This window comes from Pogonomyrmex barbatus, unplaced genomic scaffold (assembly GCF_055798465.1).
Source record: "Pogonomyrmex barbatus isolate J1 unplaced genomic scaffold, ASM5579846v1 scaffold9, whole genome shotgun sequence".
NCBI lineage: Eukaryota > Metazoa > Arthropoda > Insecta > Hymenoptera > Formicidae > Pogonomyrmex > Pogonomyrmex barbatus.
Window position 1 is genome coordinate 7,375,198 of NW_028297193.1, and position 22,460 is coordinate 7,397,657.

Sequence of the window (22,460 nt, forward strand, 5' to 3'; positions counted from 1 at the left end):
AAACTACGGGTTATACACCTTATGAATTACAATTTGGCAGGGAACCCAATCACATCTTCAGTGAAGAAGATGAGAAATTAACCCCCCAGAAACAAATAGAAAATTTACATATACAACATGAAAATAAATTAGAAGAAGCATTAGAACGCATTAGCATACGCGATTACCAAGATTCTAATTTACCTTTGAAAACCTATGCACCCATTGATATTAACGATCTAGTTCTTATAAAAAATTTCAATGCCAAATCATTCGAGCCACAATGGAAAGGTCCTTTCCCTGTGGTCCGTCACGATAATTTCATTACCTACCATATTAAAGAAAATATGGAACAATAAAAAACAATATCACAGAAGCGATATCAAATCCTTCATTACAGATAACTAGGATGAGCCTGAAACGAGTCATTCTGGCACTGGCTCTCTTAACGATCCACCAGTATCATCGCGTTAACAGAGAAGAGAAATATAAGATAGCGCAACTGGAACGAAGTCATTTATCTAGAAACATTAGCCAAAATTAAAATATACCACGAACAATAGAAGATAATTATAGAATACGATTTGTTAGAAAAAAATTCGAGAAAAACTATAGTGTACTTAAGAATACGTATGCAAAACTATCAGAAAAATGCCTCTCAACGATAGCAGATAAGGAATGGACATACTCTTCCAAATAACGTATTGATAAAAGAATGGAACAATTCGACGAGGTAGCGAACGATATAGAAAACGTGTTATATCTATCCGGTTACCATCTAGTTGGTTAGACAAACTAAAATTAGGCGAGAAATAAGAAAAAAACGCACACTATTTGACTTTGTAGACGAAGTAAGTAAAACTTTATTTGGCACTCTAGCAGATACCGATGCTGCGTATTACAATCATGAATTAGATAAGTTGTATGCCGATCAAAAAACCGTTATACAATACATGAAGAATCAGACTAGTATAATTCTCAGATCGCTAACGGTAAAATATTAGATATAACGTCAAAATCGATGGAACAAATGAACGAACAATTCAATCGCCTTAAAGCATTAAGCTAGACCAATGAAGCAAATATTTTTATTGACGAAATACTCCTTGATTTAGACGACGAATTAAGAAAACTAGTCGATGAAATTAAAAGAGCAGAAGAGTTAATTGTAGACGGGAGGCACGGAACTGTAAAGCCATATGTTCTATCACCTAAAAAATTATTTAACACACTAAGAGCGCATAAACATATAGATAATTTCCCGACTCCATTAGACGAGATACATTATATACTCTCGACGAGATACACTGTCATTGATATAAGCAAGATATCGATAGATAGTTCTAACCGAAAAACGTATACTTATACAATTGCTAATCCCTTTAGTTAAGGAGAAAAAATTGGAACTCACCAAAGTCATTTCACTCTCCAGACACGGATGGTGGAAGCAATCCATCATAGATACAACTCAAAGATTAATTTTAATAGATTCACTCAGAACAATCTTTATGTCTATTAATGAGTTAGAATTAACTAAGGCAAAAGATTTTGGGAAATATCAATTATTAAAAAGAACTTATCCGACTACAAAACAGGAATAAAGGATAATTGTTTAACAGAAATATTAACGAAACATGAAACCGAGAAATGTACAACGAAGTATATGCAAATTCAAAATACTTTGTGATTCAACTTCACACCAATCAAGACTGGATTGGTATCGCTCCAAAAGAAGAAATTTTGCATATACTTTATCCTGATAAAAAATTGCGTAGCGCTAAGATTTTTCAAAATTTTATACTTCACCTAAACCCTGAATGTACAGCAATTTCCGACACAGCGACATTGAAACCAGAGAACTTAATTAAAAATAAAATAGAAATTCATAAAACGATTCGCCTAATAGATCAAAAGATAATTAACGAAACTCTAGAAAAATATAAACTAATTGAAATACCTATGGATATAGTAAAAGAAACACATATTGACTCCGCTTACAAATGTTAGATAAAACTTTAGAAGAACTCGCTAACGTTGCAGATCGAATAGCCGAACATCACAGGACAATTACGTGGAAAGAAAAATTTATGTATTATCTTCATCTATCAGGATATATAGCCCTTGACTCTATCCTTTTTGTATTTCTGTATAAAATCGGTCTTTTCTCAAGCATTATTAATTTAGTCCAACAGCTGTTCGGAAACTGCTATAATTGTAGCTTTAGCAATCGTGCGCCAACTCAACACGTAACTTATCCCTCTTGCACACCACCAGTGAACTCGAACTTGGACCTTGATGTGGTAAGGAGATTAATTTGCATCAAAATTTGAATATACGTCAAATTTTAAAATAAGGAGGGAGGTGTAAGGTTTGGACACCTAAGACTTTTATCTCTTATCTCCCTAAATTCCTAAACCTAATGTAATGTCTGGACACCTAAGACTTCTATCTCTTATCTTTCTAAATCCCTAACCTTTTAGACCTTCTATTTCGACTTTGTACTTTCTATTGTTTTCCTCCTAGTCCTATATAAGACAATACGAAAAGCTCGGAAAAGTCAGTCATTATGCTGCGGCTCACAGTTCTTTAAGATAGCATATTCAATATTATACTCTAAGAATTATTGTAAAACATAAGTAAAATAAAAATTATTTTTTTTTGAACTCATAAACATTGCGTATCTTACAAATGAAAATAAATAATATTGTAAGAAATTAGACGACTGTAAGCGGTCATGAAAGAGATTCGGAATATAAACAGCTAACAGAGAGGAGCCGTCGTGGTCGTGCAGACTAAGTGTCGGATTGATAGACGAGGGATCCCGAGTTCAAATCCAGTCGGTCTCCGTTAATTTTTTCCGAATCTAATAGATATCTTTCAATATCAACTTTACTTTTCATAACAGTAGTAATCGTTCATGGCTGTTTTCCAACAAGGTACACAGATGACACAGTGTAACACTGGTCTAGATTCCACCGAAGTCTTCAATTCGATTCTACTTTGGTATGGATTAAATTTAATATACTGTTTCCATCAGAACTAAAGATTTGTGGATCGAAGCGGATTTGTGGATTGAAATGAGCGCAATTTCCATCGATTCAAATCTGGTTCTACGTCGATTAGAAGCGAATTAAGACATCAGTGGAAATTAGACTAGTAACTGCAAGTGTCGGTCCACCATAGGTGATTTAAGCTTTAAGAAGTAGGAAATTGACCAATTATAATCTAATATGAAAAGAATAATCGACTATGATTGATCAATTTCTTACGGCTTAAAGATTAAATACTTATTGTGGACCGACACTTGCAGTTACTAGTCTAATTTCCACTGATGTCTTAATTCGCTTCTAATCGACGTAGAACCAGATTTGAATCGATGGAAATTGTGCTCATTTCAATCCACAAATCCGCTTCGATCCACAAATCTTTAGTTCTGATGGAAACAGTATATTAAATTTAATCCATACCAAAGTAGAATCGAATTGAAGACTTCGGTGGAATCTAGACCAGTGTTACACTGTGTCATCTGTGTACCTTGTTGGAAAACAGCCATGAACGATTACTACTGTTATGAAAAGTAAAGTTGATATTGAAAGATATCTATTAGATTCGGAAAAAATTAACGGAGACCGACTGGATTTGAACTCGGGATCCCTCGTCTATCAATCCGACACTATATTATATTAAGCGGTGTCTACAATGAGATTGTAAGACGTAAGACTTAAGAAATTGGCCAATCACAATCAATTCTTCTATAAATCCAATAAAATAATTGGTTGATTAAATTAATCGGAATTGGTAAAAGTGATTCTAAGTTAATCAAAGTTTTATCGAAATTGCTTTAAAGACCATTTTGAGCAAACTTTGATTAATTTAATTGACAATTAATGAACAAAATTGCTTATAGCAAAAATTTTAATGAACAATTAATTAACTAGTTAAATTATAATTTGTTTTTAACGTAAATTTTGTTATAGATAAACAAGAAAAGATTAATAATTCTTTGTTAAAAAAGATATTAAAAAAATTCTTTGTTAAAAATATAACAAAATAATATTTGATGAGTTAATTTGTTAATTAAATTACTTTGAATTTAATTCAAATAATCTTATGAATGATTCCAAATTTCAATTAACTTAAATAATAGGCGATTGATTCATAATTTAATTAATAAAATAGCTTTCAAAATTTAAGAATTAATAAAATTGTTTATTATATAATGTATTATTTCTTATTTATTTTTTTGCATATTTGTAAAATAATTTATTATTTCTTACTTATTTGTTTGCATATTTTTGCATATTTTGTTGCAAACAACAATAAATTAATCATTTCGATTATATTAACAAAATATTAAATAAAAAAAAATGTTAAATATCGAAATTTAATCGAAATCATTTTAAATCTAAAGATTTAAAAACGCAAACGGCTACAGTCAATGTAACACTACAAATGCTTCGAAGTGTTTGATTGTCCAATCAAAACAAAGAATTTTACTAATGCACCAATCAAAAAATGCTTCAAAACATTTGTAGTAAGCTCTTGTCCATACCGTACCTTACAGCACTATTCTTGCGCTATTCGGCTTGACAGAGTCGATGGTGGTGCGTTGATGCGTTCGTGACAATCCGTTGTCAGTAACGCAAATAAATCCGAAGTGGGAGCTTTCGTGCTCTATCGCTGTAATCACGATTGAGTTTGAATTTAAGAGTTTTATGTTGATCGAAATAGTGTATGATAGACAATTTAAAACGAATCAATTGCTTAGCATAGATGTTAATTAAATCCTATCCTCGCAAATCGGATTTATTCATATTTTTGTGTCATATGTGATTTCATATAAGGAATTTTTTGTTTCTCTTATCATTTGTACAATAAGAAATAAAATGCCCGTCTTTCATACCAAGACTATCGAGAGTATTCTCGAGCCAGTAGCTCAGCAGGTAATTAAAATGTCAATTCATTCACTGTTGTCATCGTTAAAATCATCATTAAATCATTTTTAATCGAAAAATTTATTGGGTTTTTTTTTTAAATTTTGAAAAATGTGTTTGATTATTCGCTTGTATAATCTCTTAATTATCTGTATAAAATTTCACTTGCATAAGTGGAGATGTGGATATATTTAAAGAAATAATATAATTTTTTGTTTAATAAATGAACTTGTATTTGCAACTGCAAAGTAGATTATTGTTTTTATTTATATGATTTGCATCTTTAATTTAGTGTAAATTAACATAGTAATCTTTTATGATTAATATATTTTATGTTTCACAAAAATTGCATTTAATATCAATGTGTGATAAAAATTAATCATTTTTAGCAAAATTCATTTGACAGACATATGAGTTAAAGAATGTAACCTCGTTGTTTCATCTAGATAGCTTTTTATAGATCTATGACATCATATGCTGTATATAGAACAGGATTGCTATATTCATCTTTCAGACATATTATACCATTTCTAAAATGAAATTTAATCCCTTTGACTGAGAAGAAAATCTTCCTTGTACATTTCTAGTCCAATCTGTCCAAATAAGGACGTGTTGGTGACATATCATCCCATATATTATGCATGCATTAGAATATTAATGAATATTATTTTTATTTCATATTTCAATATATTTGAATTTCATCAATATATTTGAATATACATGCAGTTTTATTATTTATTTAAAATATATATTAAACAAAAAAATACATTTGTATACATACATATATATGCCTGTGTACATGCTTTAGAAATTTTGCAAACTTTACTGCTTTTTTTTTTAAATTGTATTATTGTAATGCTTGTAAATTAAGATTTATTTGAAAAATTTTATTATTATATGATCAAATTGAAACTAAAAATGATAGAAAATTTAAGAAAAATTAAATTATTAATATATATTAACATATAATATACAGTCACAGCATTTATTATGGCTATGATATTATCTAATAAATATTTATATGAAAGTTTATAATTATTTCTAGTTATTTAGAAAAAAATATGTAACTTTTTAGATTAATATTAAATTTTATGAATAATAAGATTTAATTTTCAAAAATTTTTATTGATATTATATGTATTATATTACGTATATTATATAATTTTATTGTATCACAATTTTATTGTATCACAATTTTATTGTACACAATGTATGTCACAATTGTATAAATATATTTATATTCTGTATATATTATATATTATCTATAAATTATTATAAACTTGCTCTTTTTATTAATTATTTGGATTAACATTTGATTAAAACTATTTTACAAGAGGATAATTATCTTTTGTAGGTATCAAGACTTGTTATTTTACATGAGGAAGCAGAAGATGGAAATGCAATGCCAGATTTGGGAAGGCCTGTACAGGCTGTTAGTATGGCTGTAACTAATCTTGTAAAAGTAAGTATTTAAATAAAAGTAAGAAATAAAAAAAATTCTATTTTGAAAATATGGTTGAGCTATGGTATACTATGTTTTACAGCATTTTTGTTTTTTCATTTTATTACAGCATGTTTTATTATTATATTTTATAATTGTTTGATGTTATGATAAGATATAAATCTTATCATATATTTGTTATGTCTTATCATGTCTTATTATTTTAAACTCTAGGTTGGGAAGGAAACAATAAATTCATCTGATGATGCTTTACTTAAGCAAGATATGCCAGCAGCATTGCAACGTGTTGAGGGTGCTTCCCGTCTTCTGGAGGAAGCATCAGCTATGTTGAAGGAGGATCCATATTCTGGACCAGCTAGGTAAAATTTTATAAGATTTTTAAACAAGAAGTGTGCGTACGTGTATGAACGCGCGCGCGCGCGTGTGATTTGAATTTTTCTATATCATATATATATTTTTCTATATATCATGAGTTTATATTATATTTGTTTTTTTTGTTTTTCTTTTTTTTTTTTTTTTATAGAAAAAAGCTTATAGAAGGATCACGAGGTATTTTACAAGGAACCAGTTCTTTACTTCTCTGTTTCGATGAGAGTGAAGTACGAAAAATTATACGAGAATGTAAACGTGTATTGGATTATTTGGCTGTTACCGAAGTTATCGAGACAATGGAGGATCTAGTACATTTTCTTAAGAATTTAAGTCCATGTCTTAGCAAAGTGTCAAGAGAAGTTGGTGCTCGTGAAAAGGAATTGACGCATCAAGTACACCGAGAGATATTGATTCGCTGCTTAGACCAAGTAATTATTAAAACGTTATAAATTTATTGTTCAATTTTTATATAAACGACTTGTAACATATATTAATGTACTAATATGCTAAGTATGAATACATTGGTTCAAAATATGATGGTTACTATATTTTTAGATAAAAACACTCGCTCCGATTTTAATTTGTTCAATGAAGATTTTTATTCATATTATTTCACAAGGCGGAAAAGGTGCAGAAGAAGCGGCAGAAAATCGTAATTACTTATCTGGAAGAATGTCCGATGAATTAAATGAAATTATTCGTGTTTTACAATTGACAACATATGACGAAGAAGAATGGGACGCTGATCAATTAACTGTAAATTATTTGTATATAAATTATTTGTATTAACTGTAAATTATTTGTATATTTTGTTTTACATAATCCTGGATTAAATAATAGCAAGATAATGTATTTTTATATTTTATTATATCAGGTATTGAAGAAAGCTCAAAGTGCTATAGAATCCAGAATACGAGCCGCTTTTGATTGGTTAGATGATGGAAAAGCTTTAAGAGGTGGTGTAGGAGAAAAAAGTCTTCGCCAGATAATAGAGCAGGCATTGCGTTTAGCAGAATGTTATCTTCCTCCATCGCAAGCAGAACCCATATCTAAATTGGCTTCACAAATTATCACTATGACTGATGCTCTTTGCGAACTACGTCAAAACGAGAAGGGTAACTCATACTTAATAAATTTTACATTATATCGATAGAAATATTATATGTATGTATGTAATATTATATATATGTAATAAGAGACTGATTTAATTTAAATAATATATCTATAAAGGTACTACACCTCAAGCAGAAGCATTAGCACGCAGTATTAAAGAGAAATTAAATGAGCTCCGTGGCTTGGTAGCATCTGCTTTGGTAGCAGCGGATAAATCAGGAATTGCACAAACGGCGCATACGGTAGCAGGCCGATTAGAACAAGCAAATAAATGGCTTCTCAATCCACAACATGATGATAAGGGACTTGGTAAAAGGGCTATAGCTTTAATAATACATGAAGGAAAAAAGGTATGTGATCATTTTTTACATTTATTTAGATCGTATTGAATATTTATTGCATGATATAAATATAATAGCATATTATTGATTTTATATATATTTTAAATCAATCATCTTTAATCTATAATGCTTAATATCTTCAATGCTGCGCATAGAAAGAATGAGCAACCTGTAGCAAATGTGAGTCTAAATACTCTCCGTTTTATTTTTCCAATGTATAATTTTACTGTCAATGTTACTGTTGCTAAGATCTATATAGAGCATTCTATGCATCGCAAATTTACTTAAATTTTTTTTGTAATAATTTATTTTGTGATAAACAATATACAAATATGACAAACAAATTCTTAAGTTAGACAAAATTGATATCATAATTTTATAATATTTTTACTGACATTTCCATGAAAATTTTATTAATCAATTTCAGATAAAATTTTTGAAACTTGTTAGGTTTTAAGAATAAATTCTACAAATTTTTATTTAAAGTTTAATCTAGATATATTTACAATTTTACAAAAATAAATTTTATTTACATATACAGAGTGTAAATTAATAAGCATCAAATATTCCAAGAACATATTTCCATCAACCAAAAAAATTCATATGAATATAATTCTAAAATGTTTAGGAATGTTCAGTCTTTGAAGTAGGAGGAAGAGCAGGATTGAGAACTAACATGTCGTTATGTCGTTATCATTACATCTTTTTTTTTATAAATATAACATATTTTTTCAATAACAGTAATGAATTTAATAGTTACTTTTATATTTTATTTTTTATATTTTGAATCTAATTATGACAACTTTTGTACTTTCAATGTTCAGTCTCCAACCAATATTCATAGTCTGTTGTTATATTTAAAATTATCTTAAAAATAATTTAAGGTATTATAAAACAATCATAAATTAGCATAAGAATAGATTTTATGAATATTAGCTTTTAAAAATTTGTAAAATTAATATAAAAGAAGTATGAATTTGTATTTATGAATTTGATGAAAGTTACAATTTTTTAATTTGCATTTTGAATATTTTAAAATCTTTCTTCTTAAAAAATTAATGATAATAGATAAGGTTTTGTATAAAAAATAAAGAATGTGAACAAAAGATTATTTGAGTCAAAATTAAATGACTCAAAAATTAAAATTAAAAATAAATACTAGATATATTTTGACATTAAAGTTTATAAAAATAAATATTTGTAACGCAAACAATTTGGTCTCTAATGTGGGCATTCAGTGCGAAATTAATAAAATTAATAAAAAAACAAAATTAGATCAAAATAAATTAAAACGATGTTGCTCTTGTGACATGTCATTCGGTTGACAGAAATCGGTTGAAAGAAGTGACTATACCCAATAGAATGAAAATGAATTAACCTGATAAAATATCTCAAGAAGTGTTATCATGAGGTTCGACAGGAATGTTAATATGGGAATAAAGAATGAGGAGACGAAGAAAGAAAGCATGTAGAAAAAAAGGAAAAGAAATTATAACGTTGGATGGGGAACAAAAATTAATAAGGAGAGAGAGAATTGAGGATTGATAGATAGGACTCCATGAGCAAGTTCGTATCGCTCTGCTTGTTAAGATCACGATGTTTTTTAATATATAACATTTCACAAAACTAATCTTGATAAAGGAAGGTTCACTGCTCAAAATTTCTCCATTATCTCAATCAAAAGCATGATTTTCTGAGAGTCAATGTATGGACAAAACGAATGGAGATCATTTTTTTAATATTTGTTGTGTGTTCGTGAACTCTCGTTTTTAACCATCTTTTTGTTTGTTATGTACGTTTCAACATATGGCATCACAATCGTTACGGCTAATTCTATAAATCATGTTATAATGAGACATATGATCTAATTTGTCTTTAACAGTAGTTATGTGTACTTTCAGCATATTAGGTAACGAAAACACGATTGTAAAATTATGCGTTTTAGTGATCGATCAGAAGCTCTCAGAGATGTTTATTCTCAGATGTTTTGTTTTCACATATGGAATGATAAATAGCTTGTATTTATGAGCTCTTATTGGTATGTGCTATTTAGTTTCTGAAAATAGGGTATTTTAATCTATCATATAGTGTTACATATAATGATAGATAATTTATTATTCAACTTTTTACAAAGGGACTGCCATAAAGGGACTTGATTTACAAACTTTTCTTTATCCTATTCATGCATCTACACCTTCACATTTTGTGTTATTCTTATCCTATACTTTGCGTCTAAATTAAATTTTCTTCTTTTCCTAATCCTTTGATTCTCTAATCTGCACTATTTCTATTTACACGCTATTTCAACTTTTTCTTATATCTAGTTCTATTTAACAGCTCTATTTACACTTTAAATTTACATTTATTTTCTTATTTACATTACATTCTAAGCATATCTTCGTCCATATTTACATTTATGTTTTTATAATTATATCTACATTTACATTTTATATTATATTCTTACATTTTTGCACTTATATTTAACAATTTTTACGTACATTCATATTTACATTACCTTTAACCTAACCTTATCCATTTTATCTATTTATATCTATTTATGATTCGGTCTTATTTTTATATTCATATGTACTTCTATCAATTCTTAGTCATGTTTTACTTTTCTTGACTTGTATCATTATATCTTTTCCTCTTCGACAATTTTTTATTTTTTTCTTTCCATAATCACTTTAAAATCTTAACTTTAGCCTCATCTAATTCTTCTTACAAACTCTTCTATGTACTTTCTCATTCCTATTTCCTAATTCCATCCACCAATCCTCAGTTTTCTCACACCTCTCTATATAATGTTTCAAACAATCTGTATCTTCTCTACAAAGTATATTACAAGTAACTTTTGTTTCCTTCTTCTATCCAATACTTGTTAACTTCTAAATTTATACATCTTAATTTCACTAGAACCCTGACTCTCTCCCTCCATCTTGTTTTTTCTAAATTTTCTTCCTTAAATCGGTTCTCTACTTTCTACTTTTATTTCTTTTTTATTATATTTCGCCATTGCAGTTTTATATTCTTCCCTTTGCCTCTGTATATCTCTTTCCCTTATTATTTTCTTTCAATTGTTATCATTTCTCCTTTCCTTTTCTATTGCTTTTATACCCAAGCCATTTCTATTATATAATATTTCTCTCTTTTCAATACTTATCTTTCCATTTATTTCTTTTTCTTTCCAACATCTCTTCAATAGATTTTCTTCTCCTTCCCTCCTGATCTCATATGCTTTCTCATTGCTTATTCCCCATTCTGCATCTATATGTATTTTCTGCCTTTACGCCTCTTTACGCCTTTTACTCTCTCACTTCCTTCGCTCCTCTCTCTATCTTCGATCCTTATTTCCATATACCTCGAATCTCTTTATTTTCTCTAATATCGTTTTGAAATCTCATTCACTCCGCACACTCGCTAACCAGCATGCCCTCTAAGTCTGTGTTACATGTAATGTTAAAAATTAATTCAATGGAGATATCCATTATTCAATAGATTATTTATGGATGTCAAAAAATTTTTGTAATGAAATTGAGGATGGGCAAAATTCTATATCATACAAACGGTAACTCCTTTTTTTGATTAAGAGGACAATGGGAATTATTGAGATATCTTCCTGAGAAAATTGGCTTATGATAACAAGAATGATTTTCTTATTCTTTCTCCTTAATAATAAGCTTAATGTTAAAGAAACTGAAATTATTGTCTTTCTATATTTCAATCGTAACCATTCTCTATGTAATTAAAAGATGTCAACAAGTTACTAAGCAAAATATTGTACATAAAGCAGAATATAATAGGCTGTTTATAGATGTGATTATGATTCGAAGAGGATTATCTAGTTTATGAATCTTTGGCAACTCATAGGCTCTCGGAAGGCAATCGATCGTAATCAGTTTCTTATACGTAATATTATCTATGTATTCTCTATTTTTCTATCTCACAAGAAGAGCATCGTTCATCAATTTTATAATAAGGTCTTCATTAATAAGATCATAAGTAGTTGTGTCAATAAAAAATCTTCCATTTTATAAATATACTCGTATCATTAAAAGTTGAGCGCTTATCATGTTAACTATTTTTTTATTAGATATTTTTATTAGATATGATGACATATTGTGTGCGCCTAGCAATATGTTACACATTATTCCAAACTTAATTTATTACATGAGCGCCTGCGATTCACGATTGAAATACAGAAAGATAATAGTTTCCTTAATATCAAATTTATTATCAAGCAGGATAGAAAAATAATTCTTGACTATTACTTGATTATTAATTATTACTTGATTATTACTATAAGTCAATTTTCTCGGGAAGATATCTCAATTATAATTTCCATCATCTAAAAACCTGTGTGAAGATAGCCCCCCAACATTGAAAAACATAAAAACATAAAGTTTCTATAGCACATTCGATTGCTCATCGTTTGCACATGTATGCACAATTTTCGAATTTGCACACTTCTAGTAAAAAAATTATTAACAAAACAAATTTCGGGGGGCCATCTTCACACTAGCCCCCCAACTATGAGTAAATTAAATAAAAAGTAGCTCAATTGATAGATATTCATTTGCACATTGTCAAACAGGTCGATTTTTTGTTTGCACACCTCTAGTTAAAAAGTTATTAACAATTAAAGTTTCAGAAGCGAGCGACTTCGGCAGATGAAATAGAAACAAGAATATTGCTTAAAATGGTATTATTCGATAGAATTTTGTTTGCACTTTTCCGAGCAGCTCGAATTTTTGTTTGCACACTTCTAGTTAAAAAGTTATTAACAAACTGTCGCTCCCCAAGACTTTGTTCACAATATTCTTGTTTCTATTTCATCTGCCGAAGTCGCTCGCTTCTGAAACTTTAATTGTTAATAACTTTTTAGTTAATAACTTAATGTGCAAACGAATATCTATCAATTGAGCTATTTTTTATTTAATTTATTCATAGTTGGGGGACTAGTGTGAAGATGGCCCCTCGAAATTTGTTTTGTTAATAACTTTTTTACTAGAAGTGTGCAAACGAAAATTCGAAATGTGCATACATGTGCAAACGATGAGCAATCGAATGAGTTATAGAAACTTTATATTTTTCTGTTGGGGGACTATCTTCACACAGGTCATCTAAAAATGGAAATTGTTCATATAGTATAGAATTTTCTGTTTGTCACATCCTCAATTTCATTACAAGAATTTTTTGATATCTATAAATAATCTATAATGAGTATCCTATAAAGTTAATTTTTAACACTATATGTAACATTATATGTAACACTATATGAGGTTAACACTATATGTAACACTACAGGTTAAAATACCTTATCTTAAGAAATAACAACCAAATAGCATATACTAGCGATCGTTCAATAAATATAAAGAAAATTATTTTATATATCATATGTAACATCTCTGCTTTCGATCGATCGCTAAAAAGCATAATTTTACAACCGCGTTTTTGTTGCTTAATACACTGAAACACATAATTATTGTTAAAGACAAATTAGATCATATGTCTCATTGTAATGTGGTTTATAGAATTAACTGTAACGATTGTGATGCCATATGTTGAAACGTACATAATAAACGAAAAGATGATTAAAAACGAGGATTCACGAACATATAACAGATATTAATTAAAAAAGAAATGGATCTTCATCCATTTTGTCCATATATCGACTCTCAGAAAATCATGCTTCTGATTGGGATAATGTTGGAGAAATTTTGGATAGTGAACCTTCCTTTATTAAAAAATAGTTTCCGAAATGTTATACATTAAAAAACAACATTGCGATCTTAACAAGCAGAGCGATACGGACGCTGGAATCCTATTTATCAATCCTCAACTCTCTCCTTCCCTACTAATTTTTGTTCCTCATCATCCAACATTATAATTTCTTTTCCTTTTATTCTACATGCTTTCTTTCTTCGTCTTCTTATTCTTTATTCCCACATTCACATTTCTGTATGATTTCACCTGACACTTCTAGAGATATTTTATCTCGGGTTGATTAATTTTCATTCTATCGGATATGATCACTTCAGTGTTATTTATTTTTACATTTTTTTCATTTTTCATATGTTTTCTGTTTTATTTTTGGTAAATGTTTACATTAGGGGATACAGCTCCGATGACTTTAACATTGATAAAGTTGATATATTAGTTGATATATTAGTGAGTAAACTATCTTCAAAAATATGACAAAGCTTGCTGACATGCTAGGCCAGCAGATTGGCAGCAAAAACCGAGCAGAGCCTGTCATCACACATATTTAAACACAATAATTAGAAACGACTGCTAGATGGCGTTTCTCGCAAAATTTATCAAACTTTCTATATAAGCGAAATCATAATCAAAATTTAAACATGCATTTATTATTTACGTATTTTTATGTATATGTTTGATGCAAGACGTAATCGTTTAACAAGTAAGTTAGGGCAAACTCTGCTCGATTTTTGCCGCCAATCTGTTCGCATAGTATGTCAACAGGTTCTGCTTGGTTTCTGCCGCCAATCTGCTGGCATAGCATGTCAGCAGGCTTTATTGACAAATCTCGAACCTAATGCGGATACAGATGGCTATGGATTTGCAATCAATATCTGATCGAATTTGTTGCCAATTTGTTAGCAAATTGCTAGTATTTTGCTTGTTGGGTATGTACATTATTCATCATATACAAGGTGTCATATAAACAGAATAATAACATTTCAAAATTAAATTTTATGTAAATATATCTCGAAAACTAAACGAGACCGCCGATTAATTTATAAGGAAAAGTTGATCAGTACTCTTACCTCTATAATATATGTCAAGGTCAAAATCATTGGAGCTGTATCCTCTAATGTAAATATTTTATTTTTGTACACTCGTGAGCAATGAGGTTGCAATACTTTTTCTTTGTAATATAATATATGTAATATAATATAATATAATAAGTTTAAGAAATTTTAATAAGTTTAGGAATGATTAAGTTTAGGCGTGATTAAGTTCAGGATGCGGATCACTGTCCTCGCTCATGCGCAATGAACAATTATAATTTTACTAAACTTGCATATACTATATAACAAATTTAAATGACAAGTTTCTACTTGTCATTTAAAAATGAAGAAATTTATAATAAATAAAATTTGTATCAAATTCATCAAATATAAGATTAGTACATCACATTACAATAAATTTTTTGACCTGTTTTTGATTTAATTCAATATATGAGTAAAGATTAATGGTAGAATCATATTATATCTGATAAAAGTATTGCAAGAGAAATGACATATAATTGTATAATAAAATTAATAGATATAGTAATTATATAACACAATTAAGTAAAGGAGTGCCAAAAGTGATCGAGACTGAATCTTGATGCCTAATAAATATTTGTAAATTTTTCAGTCCTATTAACTGCGCATCATTATTATAGGACTTTTTAAATTAAAATTTTGTCATATTGAATGTGTAATATCTCATGTAATATTTCATATTTCCATATTTTAATTTAGGAAAAATTATTTGCATTTTTGTAAGCCTGGATTAATTTGGATTAATTTAATTTCTTTGTGCACAATTGTATTTCCAAATGTTTAATATGATATAGCTAAGATGTTTTTCTGAATTATTTCTTTCCAAATTTAATTTTAAATTTAATATCATATATAATTACACATATATAATATTATATTATATCATATAATATATTATCGCACTCGCGGAGAGTTCACTCGCGCAAGGAAAGGAAGAGACAGTTTAAAAAAAAAAACACTTTATTATGCACTAAGCACGGGAGCAATAACAAGAGCTTTCACAATTAAATAAGAATTCGCCGCGATATGATTCAAACTCGCGTGCCACGCCGACGACTCTCTCGCCAAAATGCTTGACAACCGCTTGACGACCGCGTCGGCAAGGAATAATCTTCAGGTTGGAAATCGTTATGAGAGTAGCATCGAGCGGAACCGCTCGATCGTAACACTATCCCCCTCTTCTTCGAAATTGTCTCGACAATTTCAGGGAACTCCGCAGAAAAGTTGGCTTCTTCTTCCATAATGAAGATCTCAGGGAATCTGTCGGTTTCCTGCTCTACCCCGAGTTGCTGCTGCGGGTTACCGAGCGCTGAACCAATCCCAAACTTCACCCTTCCTGGAAGTTCCATGCCGCTGCGAGGTCATCTTCCCTCTTCTTTCTTTTTCTGTGATGCTTTTTGTGTTTTGCGCACCTCTTTCTTGAATTTTTGGATAAGCGAGGGGGGGGGGAGGACTTCCGTGGATCCTTTCGTCCTTACGGACATCCCCGCCTCGGCATTTGCCCTAAGTCCCTCGGAAAAACCATGGTTCAAAAAAACCAAGGACGAGGCGGACTTCTTAAAAAAAGGATTTCCTTAGCCGGATGTTCGGGCAGATAGTAAAAGATCTTCCTCTTAAAGCGATGCCAACAAACCTCAAATAAGAAACATAAACATAAACAGTATCTACTTAAAGAACTTTTTTTTTAAATTAATTATTCCCCCCCAAAAAATGAAATATGTACATATCTTTTTTTTACAGTAGTACAAATGTACTACTTTATTTTTATGAAAAACTTTTCGTTTTTCGAATAAACTACATCGTTTATTTTTCTAACCACCTCATAAGGTCCTTCTCAACTATTTTGCAACTCGGGAGCTCTATTTCGCATTCTTTGAGGATTATAAAACCAAATTTTCTGGCCAGGCACAAAATATAGTCGCCTATCCTTCCGATCGTAATTCATTTTTATCCTTTGCGACCTTAAATTCATACGTTGACTCGCAACATTATGAATATGAATCATTCTCTCCCTCAATCTACTAAATGAATATCCTTTTTCTTGGGGAACATTACTGGTTTCAGAAGGACAACTACGAAGAAGATTTAACGGCAATTTTAATTCTCTACCCAAATTCAATTCTGCAGGAGTAAAAACCTGTGACCTCATGCTTAGAAGATCTGTAAGCTAATAATCCTAAAGGGATCCAACGATCCCAATTTCTCTGGTTTTCTGAAACAAATTTAGACAAATAATTTAACAAAGTCTGATGTTGTTCTACCTGACCGTTAGATTATGGTTGATGAAGAGAAGTAGTGCGAGTTTTCTTTATTCCTAAAATTCGACATAACTCCTGAAACATTCACATTCGAAATTTCTTCCTTGATCCAATGGCACTCTATGTCTAGATACTATCTGACTTATAAAGACTTCTACCACAAGTTTTGATATTTCTCAGTGGAAAAACTTCCACTCATTTTGAGAAACAATCAGTAACTACTAATAAATATTTATTCTCGGAAGAAGAAACTGGTAAGGGACCTAACACAACTATCTGCACCCTCTCAAAGGGAGCACCTACCTATTATAAATCTAAAAAGCAGATTTTTCCTTTCCAGTAAAACCTTTTTTAACTACACAAACTTTACAGATCCAATGTTCTATATTTTGTTTGCATGTCGCCCAAAAGAAACGCTTCCGAATCTTTTCAAGAGTTTATTTACTCCAAAATGTCCCCCTGTAGGAGAATCATGAGTCTCCTTCAAAACCTGTTGCATCATTTTATGAAGAACAACAATTTGAAGAATAACAGTTTTCAAATCAAGAGACTCCTATCTCCTACAAAGAACTCCATCCTTAATAACCAAAGAATCCTATTGAGACCAATAAATTTTCGAAGAAGCTTTCTCGGAAATAATCTTATGTCGAAGAGGGCGTTTATCTATTTTCTTACTTCGAAGAATTTCAACAATCGAAGACTCTTCTAACTGCGCTGACTGCCAATCCTTCGATTCTCTTCCCTCTAAAACTATCCTTCTTAAATATTCCCCTTTGTTTTCTTCCTCTTTTCTTTCCACTCTGGCGCAATAATTGCAGTCACCTTTCGCACAAGAGCGTCTTGATAATCAACGTTCCCATGCGATTTCCCTGCTCAATGAGAAATTTCGAAATTATATTGCTAAAGACGTTCCAACCAGCAGGCCAACTGATCTTCCAGTTCCCTAAAAGACATCAACCAAACATGGAGAGAAATATGGTCAGTTCTTATTTTCGTCCATATAAATAGTGATGAAAACTTTTCAAAGAGTCAACTATTGCTAACAACTCTCTTCGAGTTACACTATAATTTCTTTCGGTTTTACTTAACACCTTATTAAAATAAGCAATCTCTCTCTTTTCCTTCTTGAATTTGGGATAAAACAGCACCAATGCCATGATTCGAGGTGTCAGTATTCAAAATGAATTTTCCTGTATTCGATTTCCTATTCTCAATTAGAAAGGATAAGACAGGGGAAGAAATCAAACTTCGCTTAAGCTTTTCAAATGCCTCCTGACAATGTTCATCCCAAACAAACCTACACTGTTTCTCCGTTAAGAAAAATAGGGGTTTTGCAATTTCGCAACGAAAATCCTCTAACAAATTTCCTATAATAGGAGCATAACCTCAAAAAACTACGAACTTACTTCTTATTCCGCGGAACAGGCTATTCCTGTACGGAAGCTATTTTTTCAGAGTCAGTAGAGATTCCTTATTCCGAGACTTCATGTCTTAAATATTTAACTTTCCTTCCAAACAGGGAACATTTCTTTGGATTTATTTGTAAATTTGCTGTCTTGAGACGAAGGAAAACTTCCCGTAAATTAGCCAACATCTCTTCAAAGATTTTACTGAAAATCACAACATCATCTAAATAAACCAAACAGATTTTATTTAATATCTGATGAAGAACCTTTTCCATTAATTTCTCAAAAGTCGCCGGGGCATTACATAATCCAAATGGCATCAGTAAATTGCCACAAACCGTTATCTATTGAGAATGCCGTTTTTTCCTTATCTTCTAGACGAAGCTTCACCTGCCAGTGCTTTTCAAATCCAATGTGGAAAACCAAGAATTTTCTGATAATCGATCAAGAAAATCATCAATTCTTGGCAATGGGTAACAATTCTTCTCAGTGATTGCATTGAGCTTTCTGTAATCCACACAGAACCTTCCCGTCTTTCTTCTTCACCATAACCGCAGTGAAACCTAAGGATTCCTCAATCACTCTTTGCTATTTTATCTCTTCAAGAATTTTCTCCATCTCATCTCGCATTTGTAGAGAATACATAGGAATCTGCTTAATAGGACTTGATTTTCCTACAGAAATTGAGTACTCTATTACAGAGCAATTTCTCGTTACAATATTTTCCGAAAAGATATCCTGAAATTCCTCGAGAAATTTAGAAAAACTTTTCTTTTGTAAATCATTTAACTCTACCGAATTCCTATTGAAGAAATTTAATAAAAATTCAGGAATTTTCCTTTCTGGGAGACTAATACGAAAACAAAATAGATTTCTCTCTTTTCTAGAATCGTCATTACTAAAAAGCGAATTAAAGATCCTATTCTATCTGACTTTAACAAGAAAATCTGCTCCCAAGATGCATTCATCCTCAATTTCCGCCACATACATCGGAATTCTAAGGAAAATTTCCCTAACTCGACTTTTATATTTGTTTTAAAATCAATGGGAACTTCTTGGATATCTCAGTTTTCTATTCCCTATCCAAAACTGTTGCCTTCCCGGCCTAACCAACCTTTTATTTAGAATCGAAACATCTGAGCCCATATCAATTTTGAAAACACAATTTTGATCGTCTAACCTTCCTTGAAAACAAAAATTTCCTACTTAAATTCCCGAAAGAAAAATTCCTTTCCCTTGCGGTATTACATTTCCGCGCCGAGCCCTGCGTTGCACCGTTACTCGGCGAGCTCGAGTTTCCCTTCCCTGAATTAATTAATGAAGGGCATTCCGTTCGGAAGTGTCCCTTAGCTCCACATTGCCAGCATTCATTGGTTCCTCTTTTCGGAAGTTTCTTTTTGTTTATTGTTAAAATTAATAAATTTCCTGCGATTTTGCTTGTAATCACGTGCGAAAAATTTTCCTTTGTTCAAAAAGTTCCGTTCATGCCTGACTTCAAAACTAATTTTTTCCTTTCGATTTCTCTCCTGAAATTTGGGAAAATTATTTTCTTTAATAATTTTTACGCCTATAGCTCTTTTCACAGCGACTCTCAAAGATGTATGCCCTTCCATTTGAAGAGTCTGCTTAATAAAACCATCTGCTAACGCGACAATAAATTGCGAGCACGCAATTTTATCCTGTACGCCAGAAAAGCACTCCGGATAGGCTAAACGAGACAAACGTTCCAAGTCCAAGCCAAGCGCAGCCAAATCTTCCAAAATTTCTGCTTCCGATTTATAAACTGCATGTAATAATTTTGTGCCGAAAGTTTTTCCTCAAAACGTAACTCTAATCTAGAGACTAATTCGTTATATTGCGAATTTTCTAATTCCATTCCCCCCTCTAAAATTGAACGCGTCTTCCCTGTCAAACAGGAAGCCAATATGACCACTTTCTCCGAATTTCCTCATCTATTTGCCCGAGCAATCAATTCAAATTGAGATAAAAATTCTCACAAAGGAACACTCCCGTCGTATATATCGGGCTTTAATTTTAAACCGAGACCGAGACTTAAAATTGGATTTGACTGGTCTGGTATGGAGTTCATGTTCCTCGGACTGCCGCACCGATCCTCCCTGCTCTTCCGCTCTAAGAAGGCAAAGCTCCTCAATAGTCATTCGGAGAACCATCTCCAGGCTCGAAGTCGTTTCCGGTTCTTCTGTTCGCACACAAGCTCTCTTCCTAGCCGAGACAACCCGTCTCCCCGATGTTCCTTCCTGTTTTTCCTCCGTCATTGTTTCCTTTCATTTCAATTCCGCTTGAAGCTCCGCCATGTTTTTCATATCCTAGATGAGCCCCCAAAAATCAGTCACATTCGCGGCCGGTTTACTCGCGCAAAGAAAGGAAGAGACAGTTTAGAAAAGAAACACACTTTATTATACATTAAGCATGGGAGCAATAACAAGAGCTTTCACAATTAAATAAGAATTCGCTGGCTCAAACTCGCGCGCCGCGTCGATGATTCTCTCGCCAAAACAACGCTTGACAATCGTTTGACGACCGCGTCAAGGGTTGGAAATCGTTATGAAGGTAGCGTTGAGTGGAACACCGCTCGGTCGTAACAATATATACATTATATTATGTCATATTGTATTATGTTACGTTATACTATATTGTATTATATTACGTTATATTATATTGTATTTAGAATTTTCTTTATCAAGATTCAAAGTTTCTTGTTTGGTTTATTGATAAGAATGCAAAATTTATTGATACACAAGAAACACTTAAATAAATTATTATCAAAACCAATAAATAATGTAAAAACGTTGATAATTGTTGCGTAATTAAATTTGAAATAATATTTCGACAAAATACAATATGACGAATCATCTTAATGGTATATTTGCAAAATTAAATTTAGAAAGAAATTGAGAAAAATATCTAGCTATATTGTATTAAAGAATTAGAAATTGTGCACGAAGAAAGAATTAAATTAATCCAAATTAATTCATGCTTATAAAAATGCATATAATTTTTCCTAAATTAAAATGTGAAAATATTGCAACACGAAATATTACACATTCAATATGACAAAATTTTAGTAAGAAAGTCCCATAATAATGACGTGCAGGATTGAAAAATTTATATACAAATATTTATTAAGCATCAAGATCTGGTCTCGATTATTTTTGGCATTCTTTTACTTAATTGTGTTACATAATATAATTACTATATCTATTGATTTTATTATACAATTATATGTCATTTCTCTTGTAATACTTTTACCGGATATAATATTGTTATGACCGAGCGGTGTTCCGCTCGGCGCGGCCCTTACACCGATACTAATTTGAAGATCGTTCCTTGCCGATGCGGTTGTGAAACGGTTGTCAAGTTGTTATTTTGCAGAGAGGCGGATGGACAGATATCTGCAGTGTTGTAATTGCTTCGTTATTAATAAAGTTTTCAAGTTTTTATAAGAGAGTTGTCATTTCGCGCGCGGCTTACCCATATAACGCGATTCGCGAGTGAATTCGCCGCGAGCGTAACAATATGATTCTATGATTAATCTTCACTCATATATTGAATTAAATTAAAGATAGGTTAAAAAATTTATTGTAATATGATCTACTAATCTTATATTTAATGAATTTGATACACATTTTATTTATTATAGATTTCTCGTGGAAACTTATCATTTAAATTTATGTTACATAATGTATATGCAAGTTTAGTAACATTATAATCATTCATTGCGCATGAACGATGACAATGATTCGCATTTTAAATTTAATCGCGCATTCCTAAACTTATTAA

General features: G+C 30.9%; 1 protein-coding gene and 1 pseudogene across 5 annotated transcripts in view; both read left to right on the forward strand.

Moving 5' to 3' along the window:
* Positions 1-1,356: 1,356 nt before the first annotated feature.
* On the forward strand, positions 1,357-2,309 carry LOC148934588 (uncharacterized; annotated as a pseudogene).
* Positions 2,310-4,557: 2,248 nt separating this feature from the next.
* Vinc (vinculin) overlaps positions 4,558-22,460 on the forward strand; it is a 162,715-nt gene continuing 144,812 nt past the window's right edge. For 2 of the 5 annotated variants that reach the window (XM_089085081.1, XM_089085084.1), the window contains exons 1-7: positions 4,560-4,922; positions 6,268-6,375; positions 6,589-6,734; positions 6,899-7,175; positions 7,303-7,503; positions 7,622-7,862; positions 7,978-8,210. In XM_089085081.1, coding sequence (XP_088941207.1) covers positions 4,866-4,922; positions 6,268-6,375; positions 6,589-6,734; positions 6,899-7,175; positions 7,303-7,503; positions 7,622-7,862; positions 7,978-8,210 — 1,263 coding nt within the window. In that variant the 5' untranslated portion in view covers positions 4,560-4,865. Of the gene's footprint in view, positions 4,923-6,267; positions 6,376-6,588; positions 6,735-6,898; positions 7,176-7,302; positions 7,504-7,621; positions 7,863-7,977; positions 8,211-8,360; positions 8,382-22,460 lie in introns of all 5 variants that reach the window. The other 3 variants (XM_089085083.1, XM_089085080.1, XM_089085082.1) reach the window with 3 other exon arrangements.